The sequence below is a fragment of the Gigantopelta aegis genome, chromosome 4 (assembly GCF_016097555.1).
Source record: "Gigantopelta aegis isolate Gae_Host chromosome 4, Gae_host_genome, whole genome shotgun sequence".
NCBI classification, from domain to species: Eukaryota; Metazoa; Mollusca; class Gastropoda; order Neomphalida; family Peltospiridae; genus Gigantopelta; species Gigantopelta aegis.
In genome coordinates this window covers 104,088,174-104,104,629 of record NC_054702.1, presented here as the reverse complement: position 1 = coordinate 104,104,629, position 16,456 = coordinate 104,088,174, and the positions used below count along the sequence as shown (strand labels likewise).

The 16,456-nt window shown below is 36.2% G+C and overlaps 1 protein-coding gene across 1 annotated transcript; it reads left to right on the top strand.

The window, feature by feature from the left end:
• The first annotated feature begins 1,295 nt into the window (after window positions 1-1,295).
• On the top strand, window positions 1,296-14,793 carry LOC121371647 (5'-3' exonuclease PLD3-like). Its single transcript, XM_041497688.1, has 10 exons — window positions 1,296-1,412; window positions 2,381-2,633; window positions 3,180-3,363; window positions 3,952-4,075; window positions 5,336-5,469; window positions 6,243-6,443; window positions 7,170-7,309; window positions 12,196-12,364; window positions 12,828-12,930; window positions 13,781-14,793. The coding sequence occupies exons 2-10, from the start codon at window positions 2,404-2,406 to the stop codon at window positions 13,969-13,971; spliced, it is 1,476 nt and encodes a 491-aa protein (XP_041353622.1). The 5' UTR covers window positions 1,296-1,412; window positions 2,381-2,403; the 3' UTR covers window positions 13,972-14,793.
• The last annotated feature ends 1,663 nt before the right edge of the window (window positions 14,794-16,456 follow it).

Here is a 16,456-nt window from a genome sequence, read left to right as displayed (position 1 = left end):
GACGAGCCAACGCGGGTATATAACTGCCTGTTACAGAGAGATCTAATAGATATACAGTTAGGAGAGATATTTGGATAATCGTGTTTTATTCAGTTACGGATATTATAGAATCCCCGTGACAATTGCGTAACCCCCCCCCCCCCCCCCCAAAAAAAAAAAAAAACCAAACAAAACAAAACAAATAATGTTATGGTTTTAACGTACTGTTTTGTGATTTAGGAAATCGCAAATACGCATTTCAACTCAATTTATAATAGAGACAGAGGGAGAGAGACAGAGCAAATTAGTATCGGTCGTTTTGGTGATGTTGATGATTGTTCTTTTTAAAGGTTATAAAAATCCTGAAATATTATTGTCTCCTTTGAGGACTTGCTTCTTACTAAAATATTGTTGATATAATTTTGCCTGAGGCTCATAATATAATAATTATGTGCTGGGTTCATTAAATATGTTGATGTTATGGTGCCGGCTCCAACCCAGCGCTTTAAGGCATGCATATTAAAGGCAATGGTTTGCCGTGGATGGTGGTTACTTAATTTGGATTAGTATATATTATTACGTACAGTTTCTTTGTTATTGTTGTTGGGTTTGTTTTAGTTTTTGGGGGGGTTTTCGGGGGGGGGGATTTTGTCTTGTCTGTTTCTCTGTTATTAAATAATTACATAAAAATTAAAGAAAAGGTCAAAACGACACCCGAGTACATTAAATTTTTAAACTAGGGTTTGTTTTTTGTTGGGGGGTTTTTTGGTGTCTAATTGAAAACAGCTGTACCCTTAATTGTTGTTAACATTCCAAACACTAAATAAATACGAATTTTTTTATTATATCATCAACTGCCCTAAAACACAACTCATTACAGTCGCACAACTCTGCTCAGATTTGGACACAGCACGAACTACTCTGCTAACCAGACCCCCTGACACTTAATAATATTTATTTTAATTTACCGAATATCGAAGATCAGACAAAAGATAATACAATCTGTTACACTACATCTACTTATTAGATAGAGTTGTAGTTTAGTTTTTTTATTGTTAGCGATCAATATTTTATGTACTTTATTTTTGCTGGTCAACCAGACTATGTTTTTATTATTCATATATGAACATGGAAATAAAGTTATTGTATTGTATTGTAATTGTGTTTATCCGTTTATTTTACTAACATAATGGAGTGATTGACAATTATTGTACATTATACCGGCTAACAACCAATTAACAATAATAACACTGTCACCAGTCTACCGCGCATCTGTTCTCTTGTTTCAGATACTTGAAACATGAGTTCAGTGTGACCACTCTGTCCTCTAGTAACCAAACAATATAGTTCACAGTCCATCGTCAGTACTGTACTTACTGTTACATTTGTTTGGAAACAATTCGTGTTCTCTCATATTGCTGCAAACAATTTGGGTTTGTATTTAATACTAAACGAAGAGCGTTTTAGTTGGTTGCATGGTTTATTGTTATTGATAGGGTTTTTTTTCTTCGGGTATAGCCTATGATTCGGTGTTTTGGTGGGGTGTTTGTGTGAGGTTTGTTTTGACGGGGGTCGTGCTATGTAGGCTTGATCATAGACCTATCTGGTAAAATTAAAATGTCTAATTATATTAATGTAGTTCAACATTAAATGAATATCTTATGAGGTGGGGATAGAATGAATATGATATACTATTTTACCTATTTCGGAAAAATTGCGGCCATCATTTTATACGTTTTAGCTTGAAGCGCGTGAAAATTAATCACTTAACTCTTGAGAAGAATACGAAAGGGTCTGGTTGAAGACATTTAACTTCGAACAGGTAATAAAATGGTCATTTAATTTTACAAAAGAATTAAAAGAAAAGAAGTAGAAGTATATAGGCCTATTTACATTAAAAACTGAACAATGGTATCCTAAAGACCTTATGACTTATTTAAACAGTGCGGAAAAGAGGGTGTGTTGTAAAGTACCGTAGTTGCTAAAAAGATAGCTGTGCCACAAGAAATCTTAAATGTTTAAATGGCATTGTATTCAATTATGAATTATTTACCACCACCCTTCCATTGAGTAACATAGGCCTGACTAAATAAGGTGCCACGTGAGACCGTTTATATTACAATCAATGTGTTTTTATTGGTACATCACAAGCGGATCACTGATGTTGAGCATTATCTGTTATAGGCTATTATTCATTAACATTCAGTCAAACATGTACCATGAGTTACCTATTTATGTGTAGTGTGGAAATCATAACCAAAATAGTAGTCGTCGTCTTTGTGTACAACCAGAATAGTAGTAGTCTTGTTTGTGTGTAACGTTTTTGCCAACAAATTTCAGTAGTACATGTGTTTATTACATTTCTTGGCTTTTATTTAACATAATTTATTATTATCTACAGGTAACCGACTACTGTGGGCTGGAATGAAACAAACCACCAAGATGAAAGTACCGGATGAAGACCCCCAACACCCTCTTTTGTTATCAGACAGCATAGCTGTTAACAAGGGTTCCAGATGGATTTTCAAATTAATACTTCCATTTCTTGTCACGTGTTTAGCTGTGGGACTGGCACTGTATCTGACACTTGTTTTCTTGAAGCCCATTGCCGATTCTTACCGAGAAACAAATCATACCTGTCCTGACCCATGTGTGTAAGTACATACGTGTACATACTTAATTTTAAGTTATGTTATTGTTATTCTCTTTCTAATCAAATGAAATAAAAACCTGTATGAGAATTCCTCAAAAGAGTTCTGAAAAAGTTTATTGGATATAACCAAATTGCCATTTGTGTAAAACAAGGTTCACTTCTCTATTACAGGCTATATAGGGAACATCTTGTTCAGTATTGCATCGCAATTCGCTATGCAAGTTTCTGAGATCACTACACAATTTTAAAACATTTAACAGTAGGTGCTAATCAATTTTCAATTTACTGGAAAAATCGCTAATCAAGATTTTGAAAACAAGATGTTCCCTGCTATATAATCTTAAGTGTTCCCAGTTATGTTTGTCTTAACCAAGAAGACTGCAATGGATTGAAGGATCATTAAAATTTACCTTTTTAATAAGCTTTTTGGACATTTTATTGCAAAATATATCAATTAGGCTAAATTCAGTTTACAGTTTATCTGTAATTAACAACACATGTTTCAAGAAGGAACAGATTGAATTGACTTAAATGTTTTCTTTTATAGGTTCACATTGGTTGAAAGTATCCCTGAGAATTTGACATATCCAAAGACTTCAACAATGCATATATCCACTTTCCATGCATTAAGAAATGTACTTCTTGGAGCTAACAAAACGGTTGACATTGCTTCATTCTACTGGTCATTGCGAGGTGCTGATACAACTTTCCATGATAGCAGTGATTGGCAAGTGCGTCATTTTTTTATAGTCATTTTGTTGAGGTAAAAACAGTAAAACTTGCAAACATGTAATATCATTTGTAACAAGATAAAAGCTTCTTCAGCCCAGGTATGTAGGGCTCAGGGCTGTATCTGGCTTCAAATAGACAAGAAGTGCACTTCTAAACTAAATGAGCACTTGTTGTCTCACCCTAATAAAAGTGAAAAGGTGAGATATAGGTATATATTGCTTTTACAGCGGCATCAGTGGTAACAGAGTCAACTTTTGTGTTAAAGTCTTAGGTCAGTGAAACTTGGTTTACAGTTGCACCTATGGACTTTCATCACAGTGCATGAAACCAGTTTATTGTGAGACATTTAATTCCACGGAATTGTTCATATTGTTTGCCCAGCCTTGGGACTTGCCCTGGAAAGTATTCAAGGGCATCTTCAAAAAATAATTTTTATTTATATTTATATTAATAAGTAAATAATATAAGCAAAGGTGGGTTTTTCTTCTTCTTTTCTTTTTCTTTTGCCTTAATATTACATTTTCCATGCATAATAATGTTTTAGAATGTGTTGTTATTTTAATGAATGTTTTTCATGTTAACTTAAGGGTGAGCAATTGTTTCAAGATCTACTAAACATAGGAAAAGCTGGAAAGGTGAAAATTAGAATTGTTCAAAATCTACCTACCAGGGAACAGCCCAGTAAAGATACTAAAATTCTATCAGAAAAAGGCAAGTATTTGTTTTCTCTCTCTATTTTCATACTGTAGTTTGACTTCAAACTTTTGCAAACTAGTCCAATGAACTGGTCCAAACATCCCAACAACCATTGAAATGGCTACAATTATTTTAGTGCTTTCTGGTTAGTTAAAGTTTGTTTTGTTTAATGACACTACTAGTGTACATTGATTTATTAATCATCGACTATTGGATGTCAAACATTTGGTAGTTCTGATATGGAGTCTTAGAGAGAAAACCCGCTACATTTTTCTAATAGTAATAGTAGCAAGGGGTCTTTTATATGCAAAGACAGGATAGCACATACTACAGCCTTTGATATACCATTTGTGATGCACTGGCTGGAATGAGAAATAGCCCAAAGGGCCCACTGATGGGGATCGATCCTAGACCGACCGTGCATCAAGTGTCTGCCCCGTTCTGGTTATAGATTAACACTTTCTTTACTCTTAAGAGTCTGGACATGTTTTCTTTGCTTGTGTTTTTAATCTAAAGTTTTCTTCTTTTGTTGATGCACAAGTACATATGTAAATATTTTTTCTGTTTTATATATATTTATCAAAACTATGTTATTGTACTTTTGTGATACATTCGTTAATAGCAGTAACTTTCTTTTTTAGTAAATAGATTTTACTTTTAATATATAAAAGCACTTAATTATTAGTTGGTGGTATTTGAACCTACTGCAACAGTATATGTGTAATTTGACATTCTACGTTTTTAACTTCAGGCTTACTGGGATAACCCAGTGCCCCACAACTGGAATATCAAAGGCTGGTGTATGTTCCATCCTGTGTGGAAAAGTGCATATAAAAATGCCTTGCTGCTATTGGAAAATCAGGTTTCCTCTGAAGATTACGTGTTAAAATTACCAAATATTTGACATCCAATATCTGATGATTACTGGTAATTAACCAATGTGCTCTAGTGGTGAAGTCAAACTAAACAAACTTAAACTGTTTTTATCAACACCACTAGAGCACATTGATTAATTAATCATCGGCTATTGGACGTCAAACATTGGATAACTCTGACATAGTGTCTTAGAGAGAAAACCCACTACATTTTTCCATTAGTAGCAAGGGATCTTTTATATGTACTTTCCCACAGACAGGAAAACACATACCACAGCCTTTGACCAGATGTCCACTGGTTGGAACAAGACATTGTGCAAAAGGTAATTTTGTTTTAACAAGCGAAATCATAAAACATATTAAAATATTTATGTTGATGTATGTTTTTCTTGTGTTTTAGCTGGTGTTGAAGTTAGAAGTATGGATTTTAAAAGGCTTATAGGAAATGGTATTCTCCATACAAAGATGTGGCTAATAGACAGAAAACACTTTTATGTTGGCAGTGCTAACATGGACTGGAGATCTCTCACACAGGTTTTTATATAGACATTTGAACATTAGTTAATCAGTAAAGTTGTCAGTATCAATAATGATTGGTTATTAATTCTGTTTTTTAAAATACTTTTCAGACAGGAATTGACTGCAATTATTTGTCAATTCAAACAAGTGTGAACTGATATGATAAAGCAATGGCACTAGCAGGTCATCCAAAAGAACAAATGTTAAATTCATATTCCAGATTCTAATAGTATTTTTGAGTTGTATATTTTTTGTACACTATCCTGACCTCTAAAATTAGAGCATTCCCTTCAGTCTTATAAACCTTTCATTTCTCTAATTTTTCACATTCAATTTTTTTTTTATTATCCTTAACGGGGCTAGCTCTGGGTCCACAAAAAGTTTCGCCAAATTAATTATCAACCTGCAGAAACCTGGTTATTTTCTAATAAAATATAATTTATTTTGTTTTGTAAATTATTTTGACAAATTAAAATAAAATTCGCCAGTTATTTTAAAAATTCCCAGTTGACTAATGTGGCGAGTGCCAGAGGTAGCTCTGCCTTAATCTGGTTTCTAGTTTCACTCAATATTTTATTCTTTATGTTCTGTGTAAATGATTTCTTATTTGTTCCAGGTGAAAGAACTTGGTGTTCTAGTTACACTCAATATTTTATATGTGATTCTTTATGTTCTGTGTAAATGATTTCTTATTTGTTCCAGGTGAAAGAACTTGGTGTTCTAGTTTCACTCAATATTTTATATGTGATTCTTTATGTTCAGTGTAAATGATTTCTTATTTGTTCCAGGTGAAAGAACTTGGTGTTCTAGTTCAAAATTGTAGTTGTTTAGCCAAAGACATGTACAAAATATTTGAAGTCTATTGGTTTCTTGGCAAAAAGACGGCAGTTGTTCCTTCAGCTTGGCCTAAATGGTTGTCCACAAGTATTAATGCCAACACATCTGAGAAAGTGGTCTTCAACCATACTAATGGACTTGTGTATTTATCTGTAAGTATATTAAAACTTAGAGAAAAATTTGATTATTTGATTATCCCTCATTACTGATGAAAATAAATAATAAACAAACCATCACTTTCAAGGCTTAATTCATTCTTTTCTTGGGTCATCCTCAAAGTTGTCCACACACAAATGTGTTCCTATCCATTTCTTGAAATAGCTTATTATCATTTTACATGACATGAGTATTGCAGGCCTCTCCGTTTAAAACTAGTAATATTAAATGAGAAATATCAAATAAGGAGAGCAGTTCCACACTTTTAAAAGTAATCATTGTAACAACATGTACTAAAGTAAAAGGTGAGTACCAAAAAACTCACCCATTTCTATGTGAGCGCAAATAACTGTTCTCATAAAAATGTCATTGGGTAGAGTTGATTTATCCAACAGCAATTTATCTTATAATATAATCAAAACAGTATGTTGACACACTCTTCTATGGTATGTCCGATTGTCTCTTATACCATTAAAAGTTAAAGGATGGTTGGGTCCATTTTGTGTATGCATAACAATATTTCTGCCACTGTGTGCTAAATGGCAGTTGTGGTTGAAGTTCCAAACAAAACATTTTATATATAGTCAACTGGATTATTTTGTGGATTTAAGTAGAACAGTTTTTATTCCAGTGTTGTAATACACTTTGTTACAGATTAGCTAGAGAAACATGTGACACCGCCTTCAGTTATGTGTTTTATGTCATATCACTCCTATTTTCAGAGCTCACCACCACAGTTTTGTCCAGATGGTCGTACTATTGATATTGATGCCATTGTGGATGTGATCCAGAGTGCTAAAGAATTTGTGTACATTGCTGTTATGGATTATTTTCCATCAACTTTATACACATCACATTTGAAGTATGACTCTTTGTCTTCTTTTTCACCTGTATAATTTTTATCTGGTATTAGCAAACTGTATTTGTCTATTTTATGCCAAAACAGTCATTATTGAATGGTTTATGGTGAACATAATTTTTAATATTGTGTTTGTAACCTGGTAAGATATGTTTGAGAATTTATTACATGGGTATTTATTTTATGCCTGTTCAGTTTTACCATTTGTGACACCCAATAGCCGATGTGTATTTTTGTGCTGGGGTGTCCTTAAACATTCATTATTCATTCATTCTCTGTACATACATTGTTTAAATAAAATAAAAAATTCGTGGGTCATAAGTATATCAGACAGATTGCCTCCAGCTCCCCATCTCCACTCCTCATGATAATTGTGGAACAGCCTTTATTCTCTAAGGGTACCAGTTCACCACCACAAAGGTACCAGTTCGCCCCCATAAAGATAATCCCTCAATTAGAATAACGCTCACCAGAAGAGACCATATCAAATTGGTTTTGCGGTTCAAAGCCCTCTTAGGTATTAGCCGATGCATAATCAGCATCAAGGTTATGTAGCTGATTAACCATTGTTTTAAAATCAAATAAGATAGAGGTTTATTTCATTTTTGTTCTCAAATTATTTCTTTATTCTTAAAACAGATCCTATCTCTGGCTGGAATGGATGTTTTAATAAATGTTGATGATGTGGTTTATATGTGTAAAAGTGCTCTTTATATATATATATATACATCGCGTGAGAGCCAGAAGGACGTAAGTGCATCAAAATTAATTTTTAAAAAGCTGAGATAATGAAGGAAAACTGTTTCTTGATCAGTAGTTTAGATGTCGAATTTGTTTTAATGACAATGAAAGCTGAACATATTTACGATTTCTTTGTATATTTGCAGTATTTATAGCATATTAGGTGTTTTAGTTATTTGCTGAAATAGTTGTAAAAAAGGAGAAAGCTTGTAAATAGAAAATATTTAAAAGCAAACATCAAAAACGAATACAAGTAGAAGTACGTATTAATAAAATCACCGCTTAAACAAAATATTACGTGAAAAAAGTTATTTTACTTTTGTTAATAATAATACGATAAATAAAATCACCAATTGAACAAAATAATAATGTGAAAAAACCTACTCTGACTCATAAAATCCTTGTTTGCATTGACCCACCCCTGATTTTGTGTGACCTTATCTGGTGCAGGGTTTCTGCCACAGGGTAAAATGGGTATGGTACCATATCCAAATATTTTTGCAGAATTTTTTTTAAGTTAACTTTTTGACAAAATTAATTACTCTTATCATTACTGTATGATTTTCTTAATCCTAACCCTAAATGTAACCCATTTTCTTTCTGAGAGAGGACCCACCATATCTCTGTTGACAGTTGTTGCATTCAATTCCATAGAGCCCTATCCAAAAATTTCTATCTGGCAGAAACACTGTGGTGGTAGTGCTCCATGTTTGTTGTTTGATGGTAGTGCATATGAATCAGACAACTTGTCCATACAAAACCTCTTTTTCTAGGCAAGTATTCTATCCTGATGAGTCATCAGAAAAGTTGATGTCATGTTGTGTGCAGTGTTCTTTCCGTGTTCTTTGTGCCATGGGAGAGTAGTTACGCAAACTGAAACTGGTATTCTTTAATGAAGAACTATGTTTAGCAGCTTATTGGTTTGGGGTATACCGGGTTCAAGTGAAGCTCATTCAAAGGATATAGGGTTTACATTTCCAATGAGGGTGTGTACTGAATATCAAATCCAGAAGTAGTGAACACTATACCATGTCCACCTGTTGAGTATGCAGGATTCTCTCCAGGTTATATTGAGTGAACAGTAAACCCTACAGCTTCTGCTGTGCGTTGGGTGTATTCTCCGGGTTCTGTTGTGTGTTCAGTGCACACTCTTGGTTTTGTTGTGTATTTGGTGATCTCTCCGGGTTCTGTTGTGTGTCCAGTGATCTCTCCAGGTTATAATGTGTGTTCAGTGATCTCTCCAGGTTATAATGTGTGTTCAGTGATCTCCCCGGGTTCTGTTGTGTGTCCATTGCTCTCTCCAGATTATATTGTGTGTTCAGTGATATCTCCAGGTTCCGCTGTCTGTCCGGGTTATCTCTCCAGGTTCAGTTGTGTGTCCAGTGATCTCTCCAGGTTTTATTTATTGTGTGTTCAGTGATCTCTCCAGTTTATGATGTGTGTTCAGTGATCTCTCTCCAGGTTCTGTTGTGTGTTCAGTGATCTCTCCAGGTTCTGTTGTGTGTTCGGTGATCTCTCCAGGTTCTGTTGTATTCAGTGATCTCTTCAGGTTCTACTGTGTTCAGAGATCTCTCCAGGTTATGTATGATTTGTGTTCAGTGATATCTACAGACTATGTTATGTGCAGTGTTCTCTCCGTGTTTTGTTGAGTGTTAAGTGATCAATCCTCCGGTTTCTGTTGTGTGTGCTAAATTATTTTCTGCGTCTGTTGTGAGTGATATATCATGTTCAAGTTCTCTTGTGTGTGCTATGTCATAATCATGGTATGTTGTATGTGTGTTCTGTTATGTTCTTCAGGTTCTGTTGTGTGTACTATGTCACATTCAGGTTCTGTTGTGTGTGCCACGTCATGTTCAGGTTTTGTTGTGTGTTCTTTATTATGTTCAGGTTCTGTTGTGAGTGCTATGTCATGTTCAGGTTCTGTCGCAAGTGACTGGATAATGGCTGTGGTATGTGCTGTCCTGTGTGGGGAAGTGCATATAAAAGATACCTTGCTACATTAGGAAAAATGTAGCGGGTTTCCTCTGATGACTATGAGTCATAATTACAAAATGTTTGACATCCAATAGCCGATGAGTAATTAATCAGTGTGCTCTAGTGATGTTGTTAAACAAAACAAACAAATAAACTGTCGCAAGTGCTATGTCACATTCATTTTCTATGGTGATTATTTTCTCATGTTCAGCTTTTTGCTATGTTATGTTCAGGTCTTGTTGTCATTGATGTGCCAAGTTCTGTTGTGTATGCTATATATCATGTTCAGGTCCTGTTGTGTGAGCTATGTTATGTTCATGTCAAGTTGTGTGTGTGCTATGTCATGTTCAGCTTCTGTTGCACGTACTATGTTGTGCTAATGTTTTGGTGTCATGTTCAACATTCTGTTGCTTAGCTTAGCTTAGCTTAGTAACTGGTTTAACATGTCCATAGTGCATATACCACTAGGGTTTCGAACACGCCTATCCAGAGTCCGGCCTCCGATAGGATAAGGGTCTGACTCAGGACAAGGATATTCTGTAAAGTTAATCAAAGTTCATAGATCTTGCTATCGTTTATGTTGAGGCCACATTCACGTTATTCACTTTTTAACCTTGCATCTGATTACGCTGTCTTTTGTTACTAGACTTTGTCCTGGATAACTTAAATGATGTTTGTATGTGCAATATTTTCAATCCATAATGGCATACATTAGGGCAATCCTGTAGATCTTCAAAGGCAGCTGAAAGGCGGAACTTGATCACTGTAACATATAATTAAATACATGTACATCCAAAATCAGTGTGATTATGCTTGCACATTGGTCGTATATGTCACATACAACATTATTATGAATTAAAATTGTATCTTCATATACAAATTACATGTTGGAAACTTTGTTTCAATTAAAAACATTTCAAAATAGATATTTGTTTTTCAAGAAAATTCACCAAAACATGTTTATTATTGTAATTATGGTGCACATAAAATAGCAAACCATATAAACATTAATGTTACTGCAATTCCTATTTATAGATACAGATACCATTCTTGTCTGTTGCCGAATGGTTCGTTGCATGCAGTACCAAATGTTTTTCTTAAATAGACCGGGCTCTCACAACGACAAAGGTCATATTATTTTTAGGATTCAAGCACATAAAAATATTGACATAATGTATGCTCTGTTGAACTTCGCATTTGTAATTTCTATCACAAACCGATAACAAAGAATGCATATGGGTCGTATTTGGTACATACGACCTGTCAGACATAATTATATAACGAACTGTATTTAAAAAGGGTGTATTTACCACACACAACCAGTCGTGTTCACATAATGGACAGCAAGCAAATCGGAGCAAAGTTGTATGTGTCAGTTACGTCTATTTTCATGCAAACTGGTATCTGTGATTCACTTATGACCATTTAAATCCTTCTGTATAAGTGATGCAATTAGGGACACAGCTACGATTTTTTGTGACAGTATGTAATCCCATATATATATATATATATATTAATTGATATATATATATATTAATTAATTAATAAACTGGTGATTATATCATCGGTGTCCGGACTGACTCATGACCCGTCCAAATCGTGGAAAGACAACAATCCCTCCCCTCTAAGAAAAGAAACACACACACACACAGTTTAACATGTCTCTAAAGAGACAAAACAATAATTGTAACAAATAATTGGGGGCGAACGGACTAAAAGTTTGGGGCAAACTGACAAATAGTTGGGGGCAAACAGTTGGGGCGAACAAGTCAAACTGGGGGCGAACTGCCTTAGGGGCGAAACATCATGGATTCTTCTCTAAGTGGAGTAATGAACATCACTAAACTCCATCCCGAATTTCTTTTTACATTAGATTGTTTTAATTTCATAGTATTTCTCATAGACGGTACATAGATGCTCGCACAAAAACAGGACTCGCCTGAAGTGCTTAAGCCATAGGTCCAATCCAATCTGATTCTGTGTCCAAAATTGCCACGTGTTTGACATTCAGTAGCTGATGACAAATAACTCAATGTGCTCTAGTGGTGTCATTAAACTTTTGTTTCCATTTTTAATTTCTGTCAAGAGTATCCTTTTGTTTGTCTCGATGTTTAATACATTAATATCGTTAAGGCATATATAAATATATATACATACGTATGTACACCTTGTAGGTTCTGGCCAGTCATTGATGATGCATTACGGAGAGCGGCTTTTGATCGAGGTATCCGTGTGTATCTTCTGACAAGCTACTGGAGTCACACAGAGAAAAACATGCCCGTCTTCTTAAAATCTTTCGATGATCTTGGCAAAATGGATTATCCAAAGATGGACGTAAAAGTGGTAAGAGTTGTAGTTCAGTAATGATCACATCAGCAGACTTTGAAGAGTTTTAGTTGTTGTTTTTTTGAGTCTGCAGAATGCTTATTTTTTAATGCTAAAATGCTAAATGTTTGATTTATGGATATTGAAAAAAAACACCTTTCCCCTTAATTTTTGTAACGGCCTAAACAAATTGTTACAAGCAGCAATTATCAGGTGCCTGTGCATTGGAGGCTAGTTTGTAGCCCGCTTGATTAGCACTTTACACGGGCAATGGTGGGCATTTGCAGTAGTCCTTAAAACACAAAACCTAGTATATGTTGTTTGTCTGTGGAATAGAACAAATAAAAGATCCCTTGCTCATGTTTTTGGATGGCAGTAACTTTAATTAAACAGTATTTACCACCATGTATTAAATATTAATTAAATCATCAAGTAAAAACAATCTGCAGCTAGCAGTGTTTTGGTTTTCGTTTCTTTTCAGAAAATGTTTGTGGTTCCATCGTTCACACCTGAACAAGCCAAGATTCCCTATGCACGAGTCAATCATAACAAGTATATGGTAACAGACCAGCATGCTTACATAGGTAAATACTTGTCTTAGGTGATTGGTTTTCATAGTAAAACCAATCTTAATCTTTGAGAGATTATTTTCAAAATGAATATGTATTTATGTTTGTTAAAAAAAATTATTTATTAAATCTGATTTATGGATGCACAAAGATGGGGACAGATTTAAAAAGAAGAAGATGTATAATGTACAACTACATGGTCTAACTAGCTAATAAAATGTAAAAATTATAACCCAAAAAATATATAAATCGCTTTTATTAAAAGGCTACTGGTAATGATGGACATAATGTAAAAAAAACTGAGAATTACAATCCCTTGATGAAGGTGGCGGGATGCCACCAAAACTTGGGGAGAAAACTAATGTTTAAAGTGTTTCCATTTGGGGATTTTCATAGTGTTAAAAAAATAATAATCTGACCAACTGAATGCTTGCAGTTATTGATGTGAAATCTGATCAGAGGCTTACCTTTCTGGTTGTAAATAATTACTAATCTGTTTTTATGCAGCATTTTGTACTGAGAGATGTGGATAAAGGGAAAGTGAAGGATATATGTTTTTATAAATGCCTGTATTCTTTAGCCAACTAGTCTACATGGATCACCTATAGATGACATACAAGTACAGTGGAACTCCTCTAAACCGGACACCCTTGAGACCAAGTAAAAAGTCTGGTTATCAGAGGTATCCGGATTAGATAGGTTCTCTTCTACACTGATATTTACAAAGGGACCAAGTAAAATGTCTGGTTTTCAGGGAATTCTGCTTTACAGAGGGTCTGGTTTTGAGGGGTTGCACTGTAGTATGAGTAAGTAAACTGTTGGTGAAGAAGTATAAATGACACATATATAAACATTTGTGTTCCAGGGACATCGAACTGGTCTGGTGATTACTTTATGTATACTGGAGGTATAGGATTCATTGTGAAGCAGAGAAAGCAGATTAATTCTACAGCCGGTGCCGACTTCAGACAGCAGTTGGAAAATGTGTTTTTACGGGACTGGAATTCTGAATATTCTCACCCTCTCAACAATTATACCTCTTTTGCCAATCTGTAAAAACAAAAGTAAATTAATTCATAAATGGATTTTAGTACGATACGAACAAAATATGTTTCTTTCTTACATAACCTGACCTCTGAAGCTACAGCACTTCCCCCGTGTTCCATGGACTAGCCAAACATCCTAGGCTAAAATATTCTATAGAGTCCTCTTCATCCTGTTATCTGACTGCATTAAGATAATATAAACAAGCACAGGGTTCGTACGGGTTATGGAAATCCTGGAAAGTCATGGAATTTGTAAATGTAATTTTCCAGGCCTGGAAAGTCATGGAATTTTGATATTGGTCATGGAAAGTCATGGAAAATGAAAATCTATCTAAATCCTTTTTTTTTTTTTTTGCTACTTAAAATTTAAATGTAATGCAATAAAAACAAATTTGCTAATCCCCCTCAAAACACTGGGTGTCGATAGACCCACACCTGTTTGCTCCATGTTACACTAAACACTGTTGGAACAAAAGGCCAATCAGGAACAAGTGACTTGCTCAAATCGGTGACACGTTTCCAGTGGAACAATATCAGAGTTACTGTTAAAACATCTAAAATCCGTGTTTTCTATCAACAGGCAACATGCGAACGTTTTTGCAGCAATTAATGTTTCTGTCTAAATCCGTTCATGTATCATTGTTTTGACATGATAGGTGCTAAACAAGAAAAGAGTTACACGATTCCATAAAATATTAATCAACCAGCTTATTACACTGCAACATGAGCGTGGACTGTTACTTTATGTTGTGCATGTGCTGATGTGACTATGTGAAATGGAGTATTTAGTTTTCTTGTCTTACAAAAAGTGTTAAAAATTACAGTGAAGCTTTCTTTTTCTTTCTTTTTACTCACTTCCACTCTGTTGAATAGTTAGAAATTACTACCACGTGATGATAATACAAATTAAGTAATTACGTTTCGCTTTTGGAAACCAATAGCACATGCTCAGCCATGCTTGTGTGATTACCTGGTAGGCATTGTTCTTTTGACACCTAACAATTGGGGATGTGTGTTTTTACAACAGATATTGTGCAACATAGAATGAATCACTGTTACAACTTCCATTGTTATGCTTAATTCAGTTTAATTCTTTATTAGCCTTGAGTTTTTTTTTTTTTTTTTTTTTTACAATTTCCTGCTGGTATAACCGAAAATAAATATATAATAGTCTTATTCAACTTACTGTACTAGCACAACAACTATGCTATACAACCTGAGTCATCTCCTCCACTGCAGAATTGTCTTCCCTTGCCGGATGTATATCCATATCCGCGCATGGGCAGACCATCGTTCTCAATTCTGCAGTCCTCCATTGTAGTAATTTGTTACGAGCTCTGCAAACTTTTCGGTTTTTTCGTAATTGTACTTACGTGAAACGTTTATTAAAGTGTATTTTTGTTTATTTATTTCCTTAGCCCTTACCAAGGCATACGTTGTTTTTGGGATAATTGGGTTACGAATTTTTTCGGTATGTCTGACACGGCCTCATCGGGCTCAACCGCGAGGTTGACCGTGTGTGCCGAAGCCGGCTGTGGCAAGCGGCTTCCTCGGTTCGACTCGCACTTGTTGTGTCGGTCCTGTAGGGCCTGTTCTTTTGACCAACAGTGCGAGGTTTGCGCGACATGGCCTTCGTCCATTTGGACGAAATTTCGTCGCCAGGTCCGGGAGGCGGACAGGAAGAGAGATATTCACAAAGGAAAGGGAGAGAAGAGCGAGGAGGCAACCGCGGGGGTTGTCCTCCAATCGGAGGTGCCGCCGGCTTCCGAGAAGTCCGGGGGCACTGTTCGTGCGAGGAAGGGTGGTAGGCGTAAGCACGCCTCCTCTTCACACCGCATTCGGACGGCGTTGCTAGTGGTTCAGTGACGCCGGCCGGCGCCACTGGTTCACTAAAGTTCTCTGTTTCGGCTGAATCAGAGAATCGGTTACCTGTCGGGGAGGCTGTTCCGACGGAGGCACCTGTATCTCCGGCGGCGGAGGAGGCGTCAACACGGGTTGTGCGCAAGGAGGCTGTGGTGACTTCGGCCGCCGCGGTTCCCCTTTTCCCCCATCCTGTGGATGGAAGCCGACTGGAGCGGCTCCAGTTTGGCGAGTCGGGTGGCTCGAGGGCGCCGTCTGTTTCGGACGGGGGTGTTCGGTTGACGGGGCCGGCGTTGGCTAGCGCCGTGTCAGCCTCGGTCGGTTCGTTTTTTTTTAACGTAATCCGACGTTCCGCCCGTTGCAGGGTGAAGCAGTGGGGATGCTGTCGGGGGCTGCGGATCCTCACGTTGCACACTGGGTGCAGGACTCGTTGAGTCCTCCCTATGTGTATGTTTACCCGGAGGGGCCGGTTCCTCCGGCTCCGGAGGTTCCGCCATCGGCTACACCGGGTGTGCGGGAGACGGCAGTTTTTTTTAGGCGCTGCTTTGCCTACCTCGTCGGACCGGAGGTTTTCAAGAAAGTTTGTTTGAAAACTTTCTCTTGTGGCTCGCGCTACGCCTCAGGTGGGACTTGTG